Source organism: Stegostoma tigrinum, chromosome 2, assembly GCF_030684315.1.
Source record: "Stegostoma tigrinum isolate sSteTig4 chromosome 2, sSteTig4.hap1, whole genome shotgun sequence".
NCBI lineage: Eukaryota > Metazoa > Chordata > Chondrichthyes > Orectolobiformes > Stegostomatidae > Stegostoma > Stegostoma tigrinum.
In genome coordinates, this window is record NC_081355.1 from 8547977 (window position 1) to 8572979 (window position 25003).

The 25003-nt window shown below is 41.4% G+C and overlaps 1 protein-coding gene across 3 annotated transcripts in view; it reads right to left on the minus strand.

Annotated features, from left to right (window-relative positions):
* Positions 1–25003, minus strand: part of ulk4 (unc-51 like kinase 4) — a 416752-nt gene that overhangs the window by 64123 nt on the left and 327626 nt on the right. For all 3 annotated transcript variants that reach the window (XM_059652139.1, XM_048563177.2, XM_059652146.1), the window contains 2 exons: positions 22744–22842; positions 17958–18143 (listed from right to left, as the gene is read on the minus strand). In XM_059652139.1, coding sequence (XP_059508122.1) covers positions 17958–18143; positions 22744–22842 — 285 coding nt within the window. The remainder of the gene's footprint in view (positions 1–17957; positions 18144–22743; positions 22843–25003) is intronic.

Consider the following 25003-nt stretch of genomic DNA (forward strand, 5'->3'; position numbering starts at 1 on the left):
TTTTGTTTTGTGCTAAGTATAAAAGAAAGCCCCAAACTATTTTGGGTGCAATAAACCAAATTTTACTATCTCCCCTGTGCAAGCTCCTCTTTTGTGACAAACTCACAATTTGAATTAAGGTCGATTTTCTTATTTATATTGTTCCTAACAGCATATCCCTTTGGTTGCATACAACAGGAAGGTACTGATTGGTACCCAACCAGACTATGCATGTCAATTCAATACACAGAATCCAACAGTAGGTATTATTCCACAATTGGTCAACATTTGCTAAATAATCAAGGGTGTGCAAAGAACCACATTGACAACCAATTTAGAACTGGCAGTCGGGTTTGCAGTGTAGCACACTTGCACATTCTGTCTTTGCAGACAGAAAAAAGTCTATGCTCTGACTGTGCCTATTTCAACTCATTAAAGTAGATGAAAGCCTTTTTCTGGTTCGCCCCTTGGGGCAATGCCTTGATCAAAGTCAATCTATCTTGTTCAATATTTAAACAAAGCTTGGGAATAATTGTCAGTCATCATTTAGCTGGTGCATTCTCCAAGGCAATGTTTTTCCAATTAGAGATCACTTGCCAATCAATTAGCGACTCACCAAAACGTCAGCTCTCCTGCTCCTACGATGCTGCTTGGCCTGCTGTGTTCATCCAGCTCTACACCTTGTTGTACTGTATAAATATTGATTTCCCTTTACATTCTTCACCTTGCATCAATTGTTGTGAATTCTTCCGTTGAGTGCCAAACAATGAGTTTCAACAAAATGATTTTTTTTTCAGTAATACACATTGTGTGCAACCAAATGACTAACTATTTCATATCATGTGTCTCAGAACATCCCAAAGCATTTCATGTACAATTAGTTACATTCAAGCCCAATCATTGTCATGATGTGGAGAAATGGTACAGCAATTTTATATACCACAAGATCCATTTACTGTGATAGAATAAATGACCAGTTAATTTGCTAAAAATAGTATTTCAGCTCAATGAAAATTTTACTACAAGTCTTAATTGGTACAAAGTCTACATGGCTCTCACCCCCATCTCTGCTCACTGACCGTCATTGATTTCCAGTCAATTTCTCAACTGTAGAATTCTTGTTGCTGCTTTCAAATTCTTAACACATCCTTTTCCTTTTCTCTAATTGTTCTCTAATTGTCACAAAAGAGGAGCTTGCACAGGGGAGATAGTAAAATTTGGTTTATTGCACCCAAAATAGTTTGGGGCTTTCTTTTATACTTTCTCCACATCCTTTTCTCTAATTTCCTCCATTCCTACAACTCTGAGATCTACATGCTCTTTCACTTCTGGACTCTGGTGCATCCTTGATTTCAAATGTTCTGCCGTTGGCAGCCATTCATTTGACAGATTTGACATCAAACTTAGGAATTCTCGCCCTTAAACTTTTCCATCTCTCACCTCTTACAATTTACCTGGTTGACCCAATCCAATATCTCTTCAAGTGGCTCAGTGTCAATTTTTTCTCAGTAATCATTCCTGTGAAGTGTTACCATTTCAGGGTCTTATATAAATGTAAGTTGTTGTACTTGATAAATTAATTCAAGCCAGGAGATCAGGAGAACAATTTTAATGAGAATCATAAAATCCACCTAAGTTGTTAAAAAGGTGTTCAGTTTAGTCTTATTCCCATTGTATTTGACTTCTCTAGGACTAGGAGAACACATGTTCAGGAAATGGTGTTTGACTCAAAAAATCCAAACAGAAAGCAAGAAAAAAGAATGCAAAATGGGCATATTTCTTTTAAATTTAAAGTAGACATATAATTTCCCATTTGCCTTGTCTTAAGAATGTTGCCAGGACAATCACTTGCATACAAGTGCTCTCCAAAATTTAAATTTCACAATGCTCAAAGAATTTCACTTATGGTCATTGCTTTTCAGGTAAATTGTTCTGCATCTGCACACTTTGTTATTTACTTAGCAAATTGCACTTGCCCATAGCACCTACCATTTAAATGTGACCAAGTAAAATTTGGCAAAATTGTTGCAGCAGTCAATTGAGCAATGTGCTTCATGGTTGCTATGTAGCAAAGCGACTCCTGTTTGATGTTTCACAAGGGATGACTACACCATGTTGCAGTTAAATCTATGATTTACATTTTTATTGTCTTTTTACTCATTCACAGGAAGTGGGTGTCACTGATTAGGTTGGCATTTATTGTCATCAGTATTGAGAAAGCTGCCTTCTTGAACTGCTGCAATGAGTACAGTGAAATTATAACTTCGCTGCTGTTCGGAAGGGTATTCAACGATTTTGACTCAGAAGCAGTGATGGAAAGACAAAATATTTTCATGTCAGGACAGTTTGTGATTTGAAGGTGAAATGTGGAAATGGTGGTCTTCTCGTGCCTGCTGTTCTTGTCCTTCTAGGTGGTCAAAGCTGCAGGTTGTTTAGATGCTGTTGAATTGGTATTGGGAAGTACCTGCAGCGCATCTTGTACGGCCACTGTGTGCAAATGCTGGAGAGAGTGAGTGTCTAAGCTGGCAAGTTCAGCACATATAAAGTAGGCTGCTTTGTGCTGAATGTTAAGATATCCGTGTTGTTGGAGCTGCATTCACCTAGCCACTCCTGACTTTTGCCTTGTACGTGGTGAACCGATTTTGGCTAAGCAAGCTCCCCACTGAGGAATTTACTGCCTCTAACCTGCCTTTGCAGACATGGTATTGACATGGTTGCCCCAGGTTAAGCTTCAAGCAACGGTAACCCCCAGGATGTCAATGGTAACAGAATTCATTGATGCTATTGCCACTGACTGTCAAGGGGAGCTGGTTAGATTCTCTTTTGTGAGAGATAATCATCGCCTGGCATTTTTATGGTGCTAATGTTATTTTCCACTTATTCTCTCAAGTCTGAACGTTGTCCAGGTCTTGCCACATATGGCATGGATTACTCAGTATCTGAAGTGATATAAATGGCACTGTCAGGCAGTCGCTTTATTTAAAAAAACCTGGGGGCTGAAATTCAAAGGACTGGTTTTAAAAAAAATTGAAAAAGAATGACTGCAGCTTTGAAAGCAAGTAACCTGACACCCATTGCAGACATCATGTAAACAACTGCTGAGCAAGCAGTAATAGTAGACTTGCACATGACTTGAAGCAGAGGGGGTGTACTGATGCAGCTTTGGCTGGCAACAAGAAGTTGATTGATCAATGGGACTAGTAACCAATTATCAATAACAGACACCGTTTTGCCTGAGAACAACTGTGTGTTTGGTTTTTAAATAAGTGAACAGCTTGAGGCCGGAAACAAGTTACTTAAGCGAAAGAGAGAGATGCATTCACTTCTTCCCAGCTCAGGAGCAGTTTTTCTGTTCTCTACAGTCAAAATTAATTGTAAGCCTGAAAAAGACTAGCTTATCAGCAACAGTTATGTTCTGTGACTTTTACCTGATAAGTCAGAGATCCTTTATAAATCTACCAGCCACTTTGTGTCTCTCAACAATTGGTGGGAGCATCCAGAGAAAGAGGAGTGAAGCTACATACAGGGATGCAGAAGCATCATAAAGATCATCATAACAACAAGAGGTGGGAACAAAGAGTACTGATTTTTTTTTCAGTTTTCTACCCCTTTTTGCCCAGGTTGTGTTACTACCTAAATCAACAGCACCATCAATGGGTTTTTACCAAAAGAGAAACTTTGTAGAATGGAAGGATTTCCATTCACTGTTTTTTGCTGTTACCTTCTTTCCTGAAAATGAATGGCTCCAAGAATGTAATTTGTACCATTTTGCAGCTCAACTGAGAATTAAGAATGCTTAAGTTTACCTTGTCTATGTAGCATCAGCCTCAAAGCATCCCTCTAAAAGACTTCAGGCCAACAGATCAACAACAAATAAATCTGTTAGATATGAACAGAATTTATGGATATATTTTATCACTGGACTTACTTCCAAATTTATATCTTTGGAAGTAGCAGGCACGTGCTAAAGAATGTTTGTCGCCAATTTCCAAACAGTTTGTTTCATCTTACGTGGCAGATGATGTTCCTTTCATCACGTCCTCCACTGAAGAAGTCTCACACGCAGAAGTGACAGCTTTTACACAAGAAAGTGTATCAAACCTACAGCTCCAGTCTGTAGCTTCTCTGACTTGAGCATGTGTGCAAGACAGAAAATTTCCTCCTTCGTTGGGACATTTGGCTGACATTTCACCTTCAATGTTTCCAGTGTAGAAATTGGTAAGGAGCTCTGTGCCACGAGTTTATGCTGAGAGTTCTGCCAACAGCTCCATGATTTTTTTTACCCATTAACTTCAATGGCAAAGCATCACAGGCAACAATCCCAGTTTCCAGAGTTTGACTCGAAAGTGCATTTTTTAAAATACATGTGTCAACTTGGCTTACTTATATAAATCAAAAGGTTGAAGTCTTACTTTAGAGATTTGAGCATACATTCCAAAAATGAAATACAGGGCAGCACTAAGAGGGCACTGCAATGTCATTGGCACCATCCTTTAATCCAAAAACCAGTGCCTTTGGGGTGTTGTGGGGTTGGCGGGGGGGGGGGGGGGGGCGGGGGGGGGGCGGTGGTTGTTTTGAACTCCTCACAACATGGTTCTAAATAGAGCTATAGAGTTCCGGTGTCTCCAGGCCACATTTCCTCTCTCAACAAACAGTGGAAAATCAGATTATCTGGTCCTGTACTTCTTTATTCTTTACAGATAAAATCCCTATAACACCCAAAGAAATTAAACCAATGGACAAGATTTTACTTCAAGATTTCTACTATAATAAACAAATTAAAATTAATGCAGCTGAAACATTAATTAACAGGTAGCTGATATATCCAACCAAAGAAAGAAAAATAAAACATAGCAGTTGCCTGAGGACTAATTGGTCAGAGACAACACGTGGTAAGGGGCAAGATTGGCGTGATATGGATTTCATGTAATTTCAACTTATGTAGAAATTAAACCTCCACTGTTGGCCCCACTGCATCACAAACTAGCTGTCCAGCCAACCTAACTAACCAAAAAGATACCACTTACATTAACAATTGGAACCAGAAAGTAACTTTATTAAACACTTTTATTCTATGTCACACCTCTGACAAATACTTTGCATTAAAAGACAGTCTCAAAAGTTACTCTTAGCTCTCAGTAGAGGTTCATCACTCCCTGACATGACAGGTGGAAATTTCCACTGTCCACTCTGTGGTGGGCATTATGGCGCAATTCAGCTTTGCCAATCCACTAACCTGCACATCTATGGGCTGTGGGAGGAAACCGGAGCACCTGGAGGAAACTTACGCAGACATGGAGAGAATGAGCGAACTCCACACAGACAGTTGCCCAAGGCTGGAATCAAAACCAGGTCCCTGACGCAGTGAGGCAGCAATGCTAACCAATGAGCCACTGTGTTGCCCCAAAATCTCCACAATAATTCTCTCTCTCTCCCAGGTCAGAAAAACACTCAAGAAAGTTGAAACCATCTAGGACAAAGTAGCCCCCTTTATTCGCACTATATCCACAAACATCCAATTCATCCACCACCAATGCTCACTGTCAAAAGTGTACACTGTCAACAAGATGCACTGCAGAAATTCACCACGGCTCCTCAGACCACTTCCAACTAGAAGGGTTAAGGCAGCAGATACATGGGAAAATCACCACCTTCAAGTTCCCCTCCAAACCATTCACCAATTTGGAATAGATTGCTTTTTCTTCACCATTGTTGGGTCAAAATCCTGGAAATCCCTCCTTAACAGAATTGTGAATCCACATACAACACATGGGCAGCAGCGGTTCAAGAAGGCAGCTCACCACCATCTTCTCCAGGGCAACTAGGAATGGCAATAAAGGTTGCCCAGCCAGCAAAGCCACATCCAATGAGTGAATTAAAAACAGTCCTGATGAGCCAGAATTCCAGAGATTCTTCACTTTGACCCCTTTAAATTGATTAGTTGGCTCTCATAAAAATGTTTCTCACCATAGAAAATCAACTTTTGGTCTCCAACATTTCTTACATAACATAGAAGACCCCACCTGAACGCATTACTATTTCAGTGTCTACCCCCATGGTAACCTAAGATCATAAGATCACCCCCTAAAGCCAAGAGCCCGGAATTCTGATGATATATTCCTTCGCAGAATTCTCAGTTTTATTTTGCAGTAATGGTATATTTTAAAAGGGAATGGTCTTGCATGTTTCAGTGTTCATGACATTTTGGAAATCCTGAGTACTTGATAGGTTCAATATATTTTTAATATAAATGCAGAATGTAAGACTAGAATTAATATACCAATTTTACAAATGCTAACACAAATACAGTAATGGCTGAACCTGGGAGACAGGAATCTATTGTGCAGTACTTCATTCATATTTGTACAATTTCTTTCTTTACTGTTTATCCCCTTGGATGTCACTTGTCACTGAACACATACTTTCACTTGGAATAATGGGACTGTTCAGGTCATAGGCACTCTAATAATCAGGAATGTTCTCTCAAAAGGCAGCAGTGATTATCATTACAGCATCCAATTAAGGGAAATTACAAATTAGGCTGGGACGAGTATGGTCATTTGATCACTCTAATTCATTCATCCAAAAAAGAACTTATCTTCCTTCCCATCCAAATCAGGATCTGATTATTACATATAATTTCAAGGTTCTTGCCTTCATTAATTGACCCAAATGTCTATTCCACATGTTAACAGTTCTTTGCGTGAAAAACTGCATTTTGATAATGTCAACCTTTGCTATCTTTGTCTCCTGTTGTGGTTTTATGTGATGTAATATTCAGGATTTATGTTTTATTATATCAAATGAAGTCTACTTTAATTACTTTTTTTCAAGTTTATGATTTTCCAGTTTTCCCTCATAACTCAGTCCACTGACAACAGGAAATAGTCTTGTGGCTGTGCTCTGGAATTTCAATTATTTCTATTTAAGGAGGGGAGCTTCTTAGAAGTTTACGGCCTGTAGATGTACCAGCAGATGTAGGGCTTTACCCGTCTAAACACCTGCGTAGTTTTCTACTGACTAGAAAACTTCAGAACAGAACTTCAGAAGTGGACTAACACGAAAACAGTACACTTTGAGATGGATTTTGTTCTACTCAACGCAGTAACCTCTTCAGTTAGGAATGCTTGGAACCAAGGCCTTTTCTGGATGTCAGAATTGCCTGCATTATAGGATAACATTAAAATGCCAAACCACAAGTATGTGAAACTGATATAAATATGTACCTGAAATGCAGTATTAGTATTGGCACTGCTCTAAGACATAAAAAAAATTCAAACCTATCAGAATGCCTCCAGCTATCTAATCCCAGCTGTACTAGACAGAACCAGTGGCCACAAATGGGACTACAAGCAATCCCACCATACAAAGACCCTAGGTAAATTCAGGCTTGAGAGTCTCAGTGAGTCATAAGAGGGGCAGGGAACAGTGTTCAAGGCTGGAGGTGGGCGCCAGAAGGCGCATGCTCTTGGTGCTGTCTCCAATGGTGCCAGGAATTGTGAAAAGTAGGCATCTACCTCATTGACCAATGCCAGCCCACTCAGCCAAAGGTTCCTGCGTCTCCCACAGTCTGAGGGTAGAATACCAGCAGAGATGGAATGGCACTCTTAAGTTGCCATTAATTGGTGACTTATGAGCCTCAATAAGTCCAAGAATAGGCGGGCTATCCAACATTTGTCATGAAATTGCAGACAACTCGGTAAGAGAGCAGTATGAGTGGGTATGGAATGAAATGGCTACACATTGCATCTTACGAGACTCCTCCTAATCCACATTCAGTTCAGTAAAGATAACCAAACAAGTTAGAATGCACAATTGCAATTTCTGTGTTGAGTTAGGCATGGCTGAGAAGATGATGCACTTTCATAGGAAGGAGACAAAATAAATCCAAACTGAATTTCTAATTCAAGATAACAAAGTGTGGGGCTGGATGAACACAGCAGGCCAAGCAGCATCTTAGGAGCACAAAATCTGATGTTTCGGGCCTAGACCCTTTATCAGAAAAGGGGGATGGGGAGAGGATTCTGAAATAAATAGGGAGAGAGGGGGAGGCAGACTGAAGATGGATAGAGGAGAAGATAGGTGGAGAGGAGAGTATGGGTGGGGAGGTGGGGAGGGGAAAGGTCAGTCTGGGGAGGACGGACAGGTCAAGGGGGCGGGATGAGGTTAGTACGTAGGAAATGGAGGTGCAGCTTGAGGTAGGAGGAGGGGATAGGTGAGAGGAAGAACAGATTAGGCAGGCTGGAACAAGCTAGGCTGGTTTTGGGATGCAGTGGGGGGAGGGGAGATTTTGAAGCTGGTGAAGTCCACATTAATACCATTGGGCTGCAGGGTTCCCAAGTGGAATATGAGTTCCTGTTCCTGCAACCTACTGGTGGCATCATTATGGCACTGCAGGAGGCCCAGGATGGACATGTCTTCTAAGGAATGAGTTGAAATGGTTCGCGACTGGGAGGTGCAGTTGTTTACTGCGAACCGAGTGTAGGTGTTCTGCTAAGCGGTCCCCAAGCCTCCGCTTGGTTTCTCCAATGTAGAAGATGCCACGCCGTGTACAGTGGATGTAGTATACCACATTGGCGGATGTGCAGGTGAACATCTGCTTGATGTGGAAAGTCGTCTTGGGGCCTGGGATGGGGGTGAGGGAGGTAGCGTAGGGGCAGGTGTAGCACTTCCTGCGGTTGCAGGGGAAAGTGCCGTGTGTGGTGCGGCTGCATTTTTCTGATTTTCTTGATGAAGGGTCTAGGCCCAAACCGTCAACTTATGTGCTCCTAAGGTGCTGCTTGGCCATCGAGCCCCGCACTTTGTTATCTTAGATTCTCCAGCATCTGCAGTACCCATTACCTCTAATGTACACAGGCTCACATATTAGTAAAAATAAAGCACACAGGAATTTGGTACTGGCACATTAAGTGTCCGTACATGAACTTCACAGGGAATTCTTCCTGTGCTTCTTTTAAGAATATGAGACATTTTCATTAATGTGTTTAACGAAGTATCCTAAAGACATTCCAATGCAGAATGGATTTTAAATTGTTTCACAATCAAAATCTTATCTGTTAAAGGTCATCATGGTAAAATATATGGCTCAGACTGTGTGCTGTTTGCTTCAATTAAGCATAAATATTTAATATGATCCAGTTAAAGAGTATTATAACTTTAGTGTTGTGCTTTTCTGAAAACTGTTGCTTCTCTGCAAATGTTTTAGGTCTGTATTAAAAATGTATTATCACTCATAATACATTAACAGCACATTTTAGATGTCTTAAAGTGCAAACGTTTAAAGGATCTTCTACAAATGTACTGTTACAAGAAATTAGTTTAATCCTTCACAGTTTAAAGCACTTTTCCTCATTTTTTACCATATAAATGCTTTGCAAAAATTCTTGACTGCTAAGTAGTAAATTTACTCCTGTGGTAAAATATTTATTTTATAAACTGCATTGTTAAAAAATACTTATGTTAATCCTTTTAGAGTTGAAGTATGTTGTTTTAATTCAAAAACTGCAATATATTTTTTCTATAATTATATGTAACTGAATCTACAATCTCAGTATGAACTCCAATTACTTAAGGTCTATGACATTTCCTTTCAGAGAAAATGACATTTCAATTGTACCGAGATAGCTCTTTGTCCAGATCCAGTTTGGAATATTGATTTACAGTTTCATTGAGCTTCCGGAAGGATATTTTTGCTTTGAAGGGGTTTTCCAAAATTATACTAAGCTTAAAGGATTTATAGTAATAACATGGTCAAGTTATATGAAGTTGATTTTTATTTCTTTGAGTTTAAAAGGCTGGAAGATAATCTAATTGATGTCTTTTAAGTGATTTAATGGCGGAGATACAGAGAAGCTATTTCTATTGAAATCCAGAACAAGCTAAGCCATTTGGGAATGATATAATGAAACACTTTTGCAAAACCAAAAGGTAGCTGAAATCCAGTTTGCTCTTGCATAAAAGGCTTTGGATACTCAGTTGAAATTTTCAAGTCTGAAATCAACATTTTTTTTTCTGGATGCTGGTATTAGCAAATTTAGCAAAAAACTGGGTAAATGGATGTGATGTACAAAGTAGCTGCTATCCAATTGAAAGGTAGAACAGGAGAATGAATGGCTTGCTGCAGTTCCTATGTTCTCCGTTTTTATTGTTTATCGATATCCAGGCATCACTGATTTGAACAACAATGATTCCCTTTCCTAATTGCACTTGAACAGAGTGATTTGCTAAGTCATTGTTGTTAAGAGTCAATCAGATTGCTGCAAATCTGGTAACAGACATAGGTAAGGAGAAACTGACCAGCACTCATATGCCAGATGGGTTTTTAAAACAACTGACAATAGTTTAATGGCGCCATTATTGAGACTGGTTTTCAATTAATTAATTGAATTGTGAATTCTACTAGCTGCCACGGTGGACCATTAGACATTAGCCTGCATTACTAGTCCAGTGGGTACTACTAATGTACCACCATCTTCCCACTCCATGCAATTTTCTCCCCTCCTGATGACTGGCTATTTACTTCCATGGGCACTGGGTGACACTTCTTCTCCACTCAATGAGAACATTATTCATGAGTGAATAGGCTATTGACTGGTGTGCAACACAGATGAGCCTGTTCTCCATTGACATGCATAGATTTCCAGTCAGGGCTACAAGACAGTGATCAAAATTCAGATTAGATTTTCCTTGCCTAATCCAGGGGAGCCCAGGCCAGTTGTAATATTCATGCTCTGGCTATCACTAGTTAATGGAGCTTATGGACGTTCAATCTTCAGTGGTTCTTGGTCTGTCCGAGGCTCAGTTACTCATGGACCATTGTAAAGCACACCTCCCTCATTTATAAAACAAATGTGATTATGTATTGGAGATAATGGGAACTGCAGATGCTGGAGAATTCCAAGATAATACAATGTGAGGCTGGATGAACACAGCAGGCCAAGCAGCATCTCAGGAGCACAAAAGCTGACGTTTCGGGCCTACACCCTTCATCAGAGAGGGGGATGGGGAGAGGGAACTGGAATAAATAGGGAGAGAGGGGGAGGCGGACCGAAGATGGAGAGTAAAGAAGATAGGTGGAGAGAGTGTAGGTGGGGAGGTAGGGAGGGGATAGGTCAGTCCAGGGAAGACGGACAGGTCAAGGAGGTGGGATGAGGTTAGTAGGTAGCTGGGGGTGCGGCTTGGGGTGGGAGGAAGGGATGGGTGAGAGGAAGAACCGGTTAGGGAGGCAGAGACAGGTTGGACTGGTTTTGGGATGCAGTGGGTGGGGGGGAAGAGCTGGGCTGGTTGTGTGGTGCAGTGGGGGGAGGGGACGAACTGGGCTGGTTTAGGGATGCAGTAGGGGAAGGGGAGATTTTGAAACTGGTGAAGCAGAGGTTCACCTGCACATCTGCCAATGTGGTATACTGCATCCACTGTACCCGGTGCGGCTTCCTCTACATTGGGGAAACCAAGCGGAGGCTTGGGGACCGCTTTGCAGAACACCTCCGCTCAGTTCGCAACAAACAACTGCACCTCCCAGTCGCAAACCATTTCCACTCCCCCTCCCATTCTCTAGATGACATGTCCATCATGGGCCTCCTGCACTGCCACAATGATGCCACCCGAAGGTTGCAGGAACAGCAACTCATATTCCGCCTGGGAACCCTGCAGCCATATGGTATCAATGTGGACTTCACCAGTTTCAAAATCTCCCCTTCCCCTACTGCATCCCTAAACCAGCCCAGTTCGTCTCCTCCCCCCCACTGCACCACACAACCAGCCCAGCTCTTCCCCCCCACCCACTGCATCCCAAAACCAGTCCAACCTGTCTCTGCCTCCCTAACCGGTTCTTCCTCTCACCCATCCCTTCCTCCCACCCCAAGCCGCACCCCCAGCTACCTACTAACCTCATCCCACCTCCTTGACCTGTCCGTCTTCCCTGGACTGACCTATCCCCTCCCTACCTCCCCACCTACACTCTCTCCACCTATCTTCTTTACTCTCCATCTTCGGTCCGCCTCCCCCTCTCTCCCTATTTATTCCAGTTCCCTCTCCCCATCCCCCTCTCTGATGAAGGGTGTAGGCCCGAAACGTCAGCTTTTGTGCTCCTGAGATGCTGCTTGGCCTGCTGTGTTCATCCAGCCTCACATTGTATTATCTTGTGATTATGTATTGAGCAGGTTGCAAGAGACAAGACAGCCCATCTTGAAATATATCATAATGAATACAGCAAATATAACTGTACTGCAGTTACTTGGACAATGTTAATTAGACAGTACTTTATAATTATTTCAGAGCTCAACAGGTAATGTTAATGCACAACAACACAGTGGGCAAAGAAATCTTAGTATTAGGCACCATGTTTCAGCCCAGCACTCAAGTTACAAAGTCTAGAAAAGATATCATACCCAATATGTGAAAAACAACTCATAGCAGAAGATGCATTGCCATGTAATTTTGTCCTGTAGTTATGATAATTGACTGCTTTCGTGCATGCATTAATAGTTTGCTTTTCCTATTAAACATATGTACAGAGCCTTTTATAAGTACATCTTATGTACTTCCTTCCTTATTTAGGCTGAAAAATAATCAGGAGACTTTCTCCTTACTGTGAGGCCTTCTGGAATCCATGCAATCTACACTTAGCCAAGTGCTTACAAGTGTACAAGAGCTACCCAAACTCTCACAGGCCAGCAACTGTTTTTTAGCAGGACATCAACTGACATATCAAATTCCCCATGACCTCATTCTGCGTAGTAGGAATCTAACCGAAATCAATTGTTTCCCGCTATAAAACATCTGATAGTTAAAAATCACCCTTGCCTTTTGTTGATCTTCTCAAAACTTAAAAACTCCGTTCTGCACTTTAAATCAAATCTTCTAACCAGCCAGCTGTTGTCCAAAAATCTTTTGTAGCCCTTGTTGTACTTTGCAAATTCATAGACGTGCTGTTAGAAAACTTTGACGTTATATTTTCTATTATTCAAATCCAAATCGTCTACACATATTGAGGGCAGAAGCACTGACCCATGATGCTCGACTTTAAATGATTGGGCAACTGATTAGAGGGGGGATTTGGTCCATTTTGAAGGTCTCATTACCATGCCACAGGCGAGCTGGCATTGTATCACCCCTGCTCTTCCTGGCATCATAACAATAATATTAATGTTATTCTTTTGGACCTCTCCTCAGCACTGCCGGTCAATATTTCTTCTAAGCTGTAGAACAATCTGAAAAGTTCCCTCATCTCACTAACCATGAATGCACACAAAAAAAGTTAAGGGAAGATGGCTGCTAGGTTTCACCATCAGAACATTCATCTTGTTCAGAACATTAAAAATTGCACTGGGGTGTTGCGAGCTTCACTGCACCCTAATTTGCTGAGATTAAATGAAACTCCTGATTCTGTACAGCGTTGTCAATTACTGCCTTCAGTAACTTTGCTTCACCTTTCCATTTGAGCTGAATTTTCTGCTTTCACAACCTCTCAAGATTACATTTTTCCATTCTAGAGTAGCACTGGGCTTTCTCCCCATTTATCCCACAGAGATAATTAAACTTTCATGCTTGCCTTCAGTACCTTGAAAATTGGAGTGTCTGGTTGCCAACTTTTCTGCTTGCAACCATCATAAACTTCAACCAGTGCAGAAATGCATAACCCAAAGGTAGATATACCCTTACCTCTGTACTTACTAACTTCCATTAGCTTCCAAACACATGGGCTTCAAATTCTTTCATGCATTCTCTTTATGGTCTTTGAGTGATCTCTATAAGTATCACATCACATCCTCGCTCATCCAAGTTATTACTTATTGCCCAGTCCCAAAGGAAACTAATCCATCAGCCCTGGCTTTGATTGGATTGTCTCCTAAAACTACTGCACTTTCTTCCAAACTTCCTGGATTCTTAAAATATCTCAATCATTGACCATGCCTTTCTCTTCTCCTTCCTAAATTAGTTGTTTGTAACTTATTCCTTATTTGGCTTACTTTTATCCTCATTGTTAATATTCTGAGATAGTTGTGTCAGCACAGTCCAGAAGTGAGTTTTGAACCATGATTTTAAAACTTTGTGGTTGTAGTAATTTCAGTCTCAAAAGTTCAACAACTGTCCTCTTATTTATAGACTTGTGTCCCCTACAATACAAGAGTTACACCGTTTTTATAGCCTTGCCTTGCAAATGCAATACAGTTCCCACTCTCAATCTCTCAGGTGGCAGAACCATTTCTGAAAACTATAAGGTGCTGGATTTTACAAAAAACAGATCAGATAATATGGGTAAATGGACCAAGTAAAACAAAATGCTCAATATCTCAATTGAGAAACACACTGGTGGTGACGTGAACAGTGAAGAAGCTTACCTCAGAGTACAACGGGACCTTGATCAGATGGATCAGTGGGCCAGGAATGGTAGATGGAGTTTAAATTAGATAAATATGAGGTGTTGCATTTTGGTAAGGCATATCAGGGCAGGACTTGTACACTTAATGGAAGGGCCCTGGGGAATACTGCAGAACAAAGACACCCAAGGATGCAGATGAGCAGTTCCTTGAAAGTGGAGTCATAGTTAGACAGGGTGGTGAAAAAGGCATTTGGTACCCTTGCCTTCATTGGTTAGTGCACTGAGTCTATGAATTGGGAGGTTGTACAGGACATTGGTTGGGTCACTTTCAGAAAACTGCATTCGATTCTGGTCTCTTCCTCCGTTACATTGATGACTGTATCGGTGCCGCCTCTTGCTCCCAAGAGGAGCTTGAACAGTTCATCCACTTCACCAACACCTTCCACCCAACCTCAAGTTCACCTGGGCCATCTCCAACACATCCCTCACCTTCCTGGACCTCTCTGTCTCCATATCAGACAGCCAGCTAGAAACTGATGTCCATTTCAAGCCCACCGACTCCCACAGTTACCTAGAATACACCTCCTCGTACCCACCCTCCTGCAAACGTTCCATCCCCTATTCCTAATTCCTTCGCCTTCGCCACATCTGCTCCCAGGATGAGGCATTCCACTCCCATATCCCAGATATCCAAGTTCTTCAAGGACCGCAACGAACCCCGCCCCCCCACCCCCGCAGTGGTCGAGAATGCCCTCGACCGTGTCTCCCACATTTCCTGCAACACATCCCTCACACCCTGCCACCGCAACAACCGCACAAAGAGAATCGCCCTAGTCCTCACATACCACACCATCAACCTCCAGATACAATGCATCATCCTCTGACACTTCTGCCATCTACAATCTGACCCAACCACCCAAGACATTTTCCATCCCCACCCTTGTCTGTGTTCCAGACAGACCACTCTCTCTGGGACTCCCTTGTCCGCTCCACACTCCCCTCCAACCCCACCACACCCGGCACCTTCCCCTGCAACTGCAGGAAGTGCTACACTTGCCCCCACACCTCCTCCCTCACCCCCATCCCAGGCCCCAAGATGACTTTCCATATCAAGCAGATGTTCACCTGCATATTTGCCAATGTGGTATGCTGCATCCACTGTACCCGTTGTGGCTTCCTTTACATTGGGGAAACCAAGCGGAGGCTTGGGGACTGCTTTGCAGAACACCTCCGCTCAGTTCGCAACAAACAACTCCACCTCCCAGTGGCAAACCATTTCCACTCCCCCTCCCATTCCTTAGACGACATGTCCATCCTGGGCCTCCTGCAGTGCCATAATGATGCCACCCGAAGGTTGCAGGAACAGCAACTCATATTTCGCTTGGGAACCCTGCAGCCCAATGGTATCAATGTGGATTTCACAAGCTTCAAAACCTCCCCTTCCCCCACTGCATCCCAAAACCAGCCCAGTTCTTCGCCTCCCCCCACTGCATCCCAAAACCAGCCCAGTTCTTCCCCTCCCCCCACTGCATCACAAAACCAGCCAAGCTCGTCCCCTCCCCCCACTGCATCACAAAACCAGCCCAGCTCGTCCCCGCCTCCCTAACCTGTTCTTCCTCTCACCTATCCCCTCCTCCCACCTTAAGACGCACCTCCATTTCCCACCTACCAACCTCATCCCGCCTACTTGACCCGTCTGTCCTCCCCGGACTGACCTTTCCCCTCCCCACCCCTACTCTCCTCTCCACCTATCTTCTCCTCTATCCATCTTCGGTCGCCTCCCCCTCTCTTCCTATTTATTTCAGAACCCTCTCCCCATCTACTGATGAAGGGTCTAGGCCTGAAACGTCAGCTTTTGTGCTCCTGAGATGCTGCTTGGCCTGCTGTGTTCATCCAGCTACACACTTTGTTATTTCAGGTCGGGATCCTTCATCAGAACCACTATAAGGTCACCCCATTTTCTCATTTAGATGGGTATCTGAATAGGAAGGCTGTAGAGGCTTATGAGCCAAATGCTGGCAAATGGGACTAAATCAGTTTAGGATATCTGGTTGGCATAGACGTATTGGACCAAAACATCTACTTCTGTGCTGTTTAACTCAATAACTATGACTGTGGATAGATGCATCCAACATATATGCTTGTAGTTTGGTACAAATAAATTCTCTCAATCCATTAATTAAATCAATGGGAGAATCCAATTTAAAAGCAAAGTCTTAACATGAACATTAAAATCAGGAAAGCATTCAAAATTCTTGTCATAAATGGTCTTTCTCACACAATTTGTGCCTTTGGTTAAATTCAGGTACAAAGAAGACTAATGGCTGGATCATCAGTTCTCTCCCCTGTTGTGAATCTGTATCTTCGTGGCATTTCCATTTTTTTTTCAGGCTGACAGTTTTACTTTTCACCTAACATTTTCTCTTCCCTTTTGCGGAATGTCTACACTGAGAAAATGTAATACAGGTACTGGTAATCTCTTTTTCAAAGTAGTAAATGATACCAGTTTAGTCAATAGTTGGGGGTGCTGAATAATGATGTTCACATACATAAAGATTCCCAACTAAGAAAAATTGACACAACTGCAGGTCTTTTAATCAGAATTTTGTAAAGCACTTTATACTCAGGAATTGTGCCTTTTATTTAAAAATTTGCAAATGCTGTGACATTACCTAAAAAGAGAGGAAAAGAGAAACCAGTGAGCTTCAGGCCTGTCAGTTTAATATCATCTGTGAAGAAGTTGGTAGAATATACTATTAGAGTGATGGAGCAATTGATAAATGCTTGCTGAGCAAAGAAAGTCAACATGAATTTGTGAAGGGTAGCTCATACTTGACTAAAATTAGTTGAGTGGTTTGTGATTACTAGCAGGTGGATCAGGGAATTGTCTATGGACAAGGACTTCCAAAGGTATTAAATAATGTTCCATATAAGGGATTATTAGCAAAAATAGAAACATTCAAAATTGAACACAACCTTGTGAAGTGGATTGGTAACTTGTGGCTTTGCAGGACAAAGAGGTTGGGGAAAAAGACAATGTTCCTTTGGCAAGATGTTTCAACAGTGTTACCCAGGGTTCTGAATTGGGATTTTGCTCTCCATTGTATATGCTGATGAATTGCATGAAGGAATAGAGCTTTGTATTTCCAAGTTTGGAGACATAGTAAGTTATATAATGCTCAAAGCTACTTTCCAACAATTCTGGGTTCCTTCTTTCCTCAGCTCTACTCAATTAACAAAAAGTTGGAGTAAGTTGAGAGCAAATCTCTCTCTCAGGACCATGCTGTAAATAATGCTGTTAAATGATGTCCCACATCTGTAGAGGAGCCAGCCTCACACCACAATTAGAAATTTAGGGAGCATGCGGCTCATGTTTGGTTGAGGTGGGAGGTGCTGAGAGCTTTGATTGTTCCTGAAGGTCTTTCCGACTTTACCCACTGGCGCCCTCACAAGGCCTAGATCAGGCATGAGTAAAACACAAGTCCACAAGTTCTGTTTCTTTATTTTCCCAGCATAAATGTTCTCTCCTTGCTCACAACGTTACTCAGTTTGGCTAAACAAAAGGTCAACGATATACTTAAATAAACAGAAATCCAGAAATGTCAAGTGCCATCCTTTTGGTACTCTATAAATCTACTTGTTTGAAACCTTTACTCACCAGTCTTTTAATGACTCGAAGTAGAAGTTTCTGCTGTTTTAGCTCCTTTCTACGTTTCAGAGCTTCTGCAAAAGAGTCCATATTTTCCAGGGAGAGGCTGTCTTGGTTTTCACCGCCATACAGCTGAACCATGAGTGATAGAGAAAGCAGTGAACTCTCATGCACATCCGGATCATCACTAGAGAGCTAGGGATTAACAGACAGTGGTTATAAATACAGTTAAGTTACATATTCACCACACCTTGAATCTGTGTTGTATCTATCAATTTATTCTAGATCAAAGGTTTCTATTTGAAAATTAATTAAATAGCTGCTCTCAAAATAGACATACAAATAAGGTCAAAAACAGAAATTGCTGGAAAACCTCAGGAGGTCTGACAGCATCTATGAACAGAAAACAGAATTAATGCTTCAGCACAAAGGAAAGGTCACTGGGCCCAAAATATTAACTCTGATTTCTCTTCACAGATGCTGACAGACCTGCTGAATTTTTGTTTTTGTTTCTGATTTACAGAATCCTCAGATCTTTCAGTTTTTATACAAATAAGGTTTCTTGATAACTTTCCTCTGCATTGCTAATACCAAATCTTCTAATCTCTCTTCAAGTCAATACTAATCAAAACTGTTTCTATGCAGGATTACATAGCAAATCAACTACACAGATGCTTTATTTCTGAAATAAAAACTTAAAGTGCTCACCTGGTTTTGCAGCATCTGTGTAGAAAGAAGAACAGTTAGTGTTCTTGGGTCCAAAATAATTTCCGAAGAAGAGAAAGATTGGATAAATGGCAGATGGAGTTCAATCCAGGCAAATGCGAGGTGATGCATTTTGGAAGATCTAATTCACGAGCAAACTATACAGTAAATGGAAAAGTCCTGGGGAAAATTGATGCACAGAGAGATCTGGGTGTTCAGGTCCATTGTTCCCTGAAGGTGGCAATGCAGGTCAATAGAGTGGTCAAGAAGGCATATGGCATGCTTTCCTTCATTGGACGGGGTATTGAGTACAAAAGTTGGAAAGTCATGTTACAATTGTATAAGACTTTAGATCAGCCACATTTGGAGTATTGCGCGCAGTTCTGGTCGTCACATTACCAAAAGGATGTGGATGCTTTGGAGAGGGTGCAGAGGAGGTTCACCAGGATGTTGCCTGGTATGGAGGGCGCTAGCTATGAAGAAAGGTTGAGTAGATTAGGATTATTTTCATTAGAAAGATGGAGATTGAGGGGGGACCTGATTGAGGTCTGTAAAATCATGAGGGGTATAGACAAGGTGGATGGCAAGAAGCTTTTTCCCCCCAAGAGTACTCAATTACTAGGGGTCATGAGTTCAAAGTGAGAGGAGGAAAGTTGAAGGGAGATATGCGTGGAAAGTTCTTTACGCAGAGGGTGGTGGGTGCCTGGAACGCGTTGCCAGCAGAGGTGGTAGACGCAGACACGGTAGTGTCTTTTAAGATATAGCTGGACAGGTACATGGATGGGCAGGGAGCTAAGGGGTATAGACCCTTAGAAAATAGATGACAGGTTTAGACAGAGGATCTCGATTGGCGCAGGCTTGGAGGGCTGAAGGGCCTGTTCCTGTGCTGTAATTTTCTTTGTTCATTAACTCTTATGTTTTATTTGCCAATATCCATAGGTTAAGTGGGGCAGCAAAAAACTTGGAGGTTTAGAAAAGCTTTCTTGTAAATAGCAAACAGAATTTTTCACCTTTCCCTTCTGGGCCCGTTTCTTGACCATAAACCAAAGCCCACTGGGGAAGAACTCAGCTCTTATCATTTTTGTTTAAGGGCTCAGCCTTTCTTGCGTATTTTTAGCAACACATCATCAAGTTTTCTAACCAACTAAAGAGCTCAATATACCACTACCAAATCACCTGTGTCACTAATTACATTAATGAATTGAAAGTCCACCAGGCCATTGCAACAGTAACAAAGTTAGGGAGAATGGAAAAAAGAGGAGGAGCTAAATTAAAATGTTGCTGGACTGAACACTACTGTTAGATATTTTCTAATCAACTTGCTCACTGATGTTATTGCACACCCCTGAAGCAGGTGGGACTTGAATCCAGGCCTTCTGGCTCACAGGTAGGGGCACCACCACTGTACCACAAGGTCTCTTCTTTTTAAAATTTTGTTTTCTAACCAACCTGTTCAGAGATGATACTGCACACTTCTGGAGCAGTTGGGACTTAAACCTGGGCCTGTTGGTTCAGAAATAGGAACATTTCTACCGCAAGACTAGAGCCTGTGAATTCAGCTCCTCATTTTAAATCTTCCAGCACAACTGTTTTTAAAAAAGTCAGTGATAATGGGAACTGCAGATGCTGGAGAATCCAAGATAATAAAATGTGAGGCTGGATGAACACAGCAGGCCAAGCAGCATCTCAGGAGCACAAAAGCTGACGTTTCGGGCCTAGACCCTTCATCAGAGAGCCTTCATCACAGGAGTAGGAAAATCAATGTTTCAGGCCTCAACCCTTCAACTGGCAATAAATCATGGAGGCTGCTCTCTTTAGAGCTTTCAGGCCATCTGCATGGCAGATACGAGTGAATAGGGACTGGATGTCCGTGGTGAAGGTGAAGTTTTGGGGCCAGAGAATAGAAAGTCCTGGAGGAGGTGGAGGATGTGGGTAATGTCATGAATGGGAGTTCCTGTTTTAGGGATTTTAAGTCACCTGCTGCCTTTCCTGCTGTGTTCCTAAAATTGGTTATGGTTAAATTGTTTAACTTGATATTGAGTCCAGAAAACTGTCGCCTTGTTATCACATGGTCATCTATTACACACTACCCATTGTTTGCCACTAACAGTCTCCAAAAGGAGCTACTCATTCTCCTAGGCTAACCATTATCCACTTTTTTGTGTCTCCAGCTGTTCTTCTCTTTGTTTAGAATGTATCTCCACCCATCATTTATTCATTCTGCAACCCTCCCACCCTTCCTACTATGTTCTGCATGAAAAAACAACATTTTCCTAGCTACCATGAGTTCTGAATAACTGTCAATGGACCTGAAACGTTAACTCTGATCTCTCTCCACAGTTGGGTTGCCAGAATTGCTGAGATTTTCCAGCAAATTCTATTTATGTTTTCAATGAGCATTGTGAGCTCTCAATCAACTCTGGAGCTTATCTATTTGAGCCTTAAAGGAGCTTGCATTTCTAATTCATACCTCCTTCCCTCTGTACAGATGATGCCAGACTTGCTGAGTTTTTCCTGCATTTTCTGCTTTTTTTCAAAACAGCAAATTGACTACTCCTGAAAAGGTGTGGACCCGCATGTGAAAATCTTAAACAAATGATGAAATGTGAATTTGCTTCACATTACATATGTCAGGGTTGTCAAAGCAGGTTCCATAGTCACAGATGTTTAATTGGCCAGGGATGAATCTAGAACACCATGATTCAATATTACAATATTTAAGAAAAACTAACCTATGGTTTCACACCATCAACTATTATCTCTGTAAAATCTACTTTGAAAATTTGAACATAACCTGTGTGTCACTGAGCCTCACAGTTCAAAGCATCCATGAAATTAATTGCTAATCTGCGCTGAAGTCAGGAAGAGTAATGGTCCAGAATTGTCATTTATGTCAGCAGCTCCAGAGCAAGCGATTGACAGGTCCTTCCACTCGACCCACTATCAAATGCCTTCATAATAACTTAGAAAGGATTGGAAGGATATGTTTTTCCTTTAGCCCATCCCCACCCCTCTCCACTGCCTGAACTGTTTTCTAGCAATTATTGGGGTAGAATGATTATTTCCACATTTGGGAATAAAGAATTGCGCAGATGGAGAGCAGTTAGGTAAATTGGATAGAGAGTGGCGCATACCCTTGAGGCAGCCTCCATGATTTATCACCAATTCATTAAAATGCCATGTGAATTCTACATTCAACTATCCTATTTGACAGTACCCTAATGCTACTCTTTGCCCAAGTGGTAGAGAGGAAAACCTCCCTCCATCCTTGACTTTGTCAAAACTTCAATGAAGAATGACCATTTGGACAAGGTACAAGCAGACTGCTTACATTGTAGAGCAATCCCTGGCTGCGAGATGCTACCTGCGAAATGGGGACACAAAAAATGAAGCTGGAAAGAAACTCTGGAAAGAAATATCTCTGATATTATCCCATTGTCCTGGAAAGAAACTGTTGTGCGCTGATACTTAGATTTTTTTTAAAAAATGTTACGGTTTCAAGGGGTGCAAAACAAAAAGCTACTAAAATTAACAAACTGAATATCTCATGATTATTTTGACCCAGGTAAAGAGAATAATCTGATTAGATCCTGTTTCAACATGACTTGTAGCTCATAAAAAATATATACATAAGTTTAAAAAAAAATAATTGTGCCATTGGTGATGCAGAAGTCTAGATCCTGAACATTGGTTTCTTGTTGCTTGGATACAGTGAAGGCTGCTAGCAATGATACCAAAGCTGTGTTGGAATACTTTTTCAAAGTAACTTGCAGTATCAACCCTGTACTGAGCCAACACTGCCTTATGTGGTTTTCTTTCTCCCCTACAGTCTTTAGACCAGTACAGACTTTTGATAATTCAGAACCAATATTAGGCTCACCTTTAGTGTTAAGTTTGATATTAATTGAAACATGTTGAGAAACATTCTTTTGAGGTTGTTTAAGATGGCTTTTACTAATTTATCTGGCCTGAGGGTATTCCACCAATAAATATTGTGGTTCACTCTACCTGTGAAAAAGTGCAAAACAGCATCACTGTGATTAAGCAAACCCCAACATTTCCTCAATCCAGAAATGAAATGAATTCTTACCAGTTGAATAAGCAGGCTAATTAAGTCTGTCAGGGGTTTATTGATAAGCAGAAGTTCCTCAGCAGCCTGGGTGTCCCCTCCTGCATCTGACTTCTGAGCCTTAATGAGAAAACAGAAAGGAAAAGGAATCTTGCAGTGTGTGCTCTTTTGAGATACAAATGAGTCCCAGTAGGTGGTGAAAAATGTCAGTAGAAGACAGCAACAAACATATTTCATAGTATTTTCTGGATGGGGAAATGTTTCCATCCGTAATTAGCTAATTGTTAATTTATGGTGTGTTACTGACATTTCTATTGTAACATAATCATGCTTATGGCATTTCCCCAATCACATTTACAAACAGAAATTAGCAAATTGTGTGACAATCATGGCAAGTTGAGTCCACTGCACCCAAGATTCATAAGAAGGCAAGTAAACAAAGTTCTCATGAGTGCTGTAAGTTTTACAGTTAATTAAAATCAGATTAAAAACAAAAAAAATCAGAGATTTGCAGATATTTCAATGAAATAGATTCAGTCCCTTGTTTTTAAGGTGTAGCCCTAGATCTTCACACCAAGTTGAGGTGACTTGGAATCCTTTAAAAATGGCAGACAGTTCCAATTCTGAGAGTCCTGACGCCATTCCTGGGGTTTCAAATTTTTGGAATGCCAATTCAAGGCGAGGCTGATGTTGGCCAAGCCAGAGGCATCATATCACGAACAAATAAAGGTAAATTCCCAATGAAACAGCCATTATTTATGTCAGGACCTATTCATAGAAACTCATGCAACTCTCCAGTTTATGCTCATTGCTCATTGCATACAATTAATTACAATTAATATGCATGTCACTTACATTAGCTGTATGTAACTGAGCAAAGGAGAGGTCGGATAACAGATTTTTCTCTTTGCGAAGGATAATTGACTTTGGATCGAGTTATTGGCTTAAGTTAGTTCAGTTGAGTATAGGTTTGCTGCAAGTGTTCAAAAAGGGAGTTGGAAAGTTACGGGCAGAAATTTACATCACAATGAATAAAGGGTAGATGGAGTACTGGATGATTTATCTTTTGCTCATTGCAGTATTTTGGATCTCACTGTAATCACTTTTAGGAATCAGACGGGATTTTCACTGTTTCTTTTGTGCCTCCAAGATGAGTACGGATATAGAGGAGTATTCGGGATCCTGATGTTCAGTTATGTCATGACTATATGAGGTAGGGTCAATCAAAAAGCTGGTCTTCTCCTTCTCATCATTATTATGTGTTTATCTGTTTGTGCTGCAGTCAGTTTTAGTTCCACATTGTTCAATCAGGGCAACAAAGCCACAAGTGATGTTCAGTTTAGATTCACTAGGATGGCACCAGAGCTGATAAATTATAATCCCTGGAATGGTACGTTTAACGTACAATGAACGGCTGAGGATCCTGGGATTGTATTCATTAGAGTTTAGAAGGTTGAGGGGAGATCTAATAGAAATGTACAAGATAACGTATGGCTTAGAAAGGGTGGATGCTGGGAAGTTGTTTCCGTTAGGTGGGGAGACTAGGACCTGTGAGCACAGCCTTAGAATTAGAGGGGGTAAAGTTAAAACGGAAACGTGGAGACATTTCTTCAGCCAGAGAGTGGTGGGCCTGTGGAATTCATGGCCATGGAGCGCAGTGGAGGCCGGGACGTTAAATGTCTTCAAGACAGAGATTGATAAATTCTTGATCTCACAAGGAAACAAGGGCTATGGGGAGAGTGCAGGGAAGTGCAGTTGAAATGCCCAAGAGCCATCATTAAATGGCAGAGTGGACTCGAGGGGCCGAATGGCCTTACTTCTACTCCTATGTCTTATGGTCTTACAAACGTCAACAGTCATGAAAACACATGCATTATTTCTACTCAAGTGGAGACGGCTTAGTGGTTTTAAAAACTATATGAAGTGTTTTAATGCAGTGAATTGTTTACATTTGTAAACAGAAAGTGATTTGTTCCAATCAAAATATTGCTTATATTGGTTGGGAAAATCAATGATGGGCAGCCGTGGGAGCAGTTGCCAATTTAGAATGATTTAAGAAGGTGAGCATAAAGATGAGGGGAAAAGTATCTTGAAACAAAGGGTTCTTGGAGCATGGAATCATTTGTCACATAGAGAATTTGAAGCACAGACCAATGCAGCTTTTAAGGAAGCAATGCTTAGACACTTGAAACAGAAGGTGAATCAAGACGGAGAGGAAAAGGGGTAATGGAATTTGTATTGAATGTCTCTAACGAGAGAAGGCACAGACATGATGGATGAG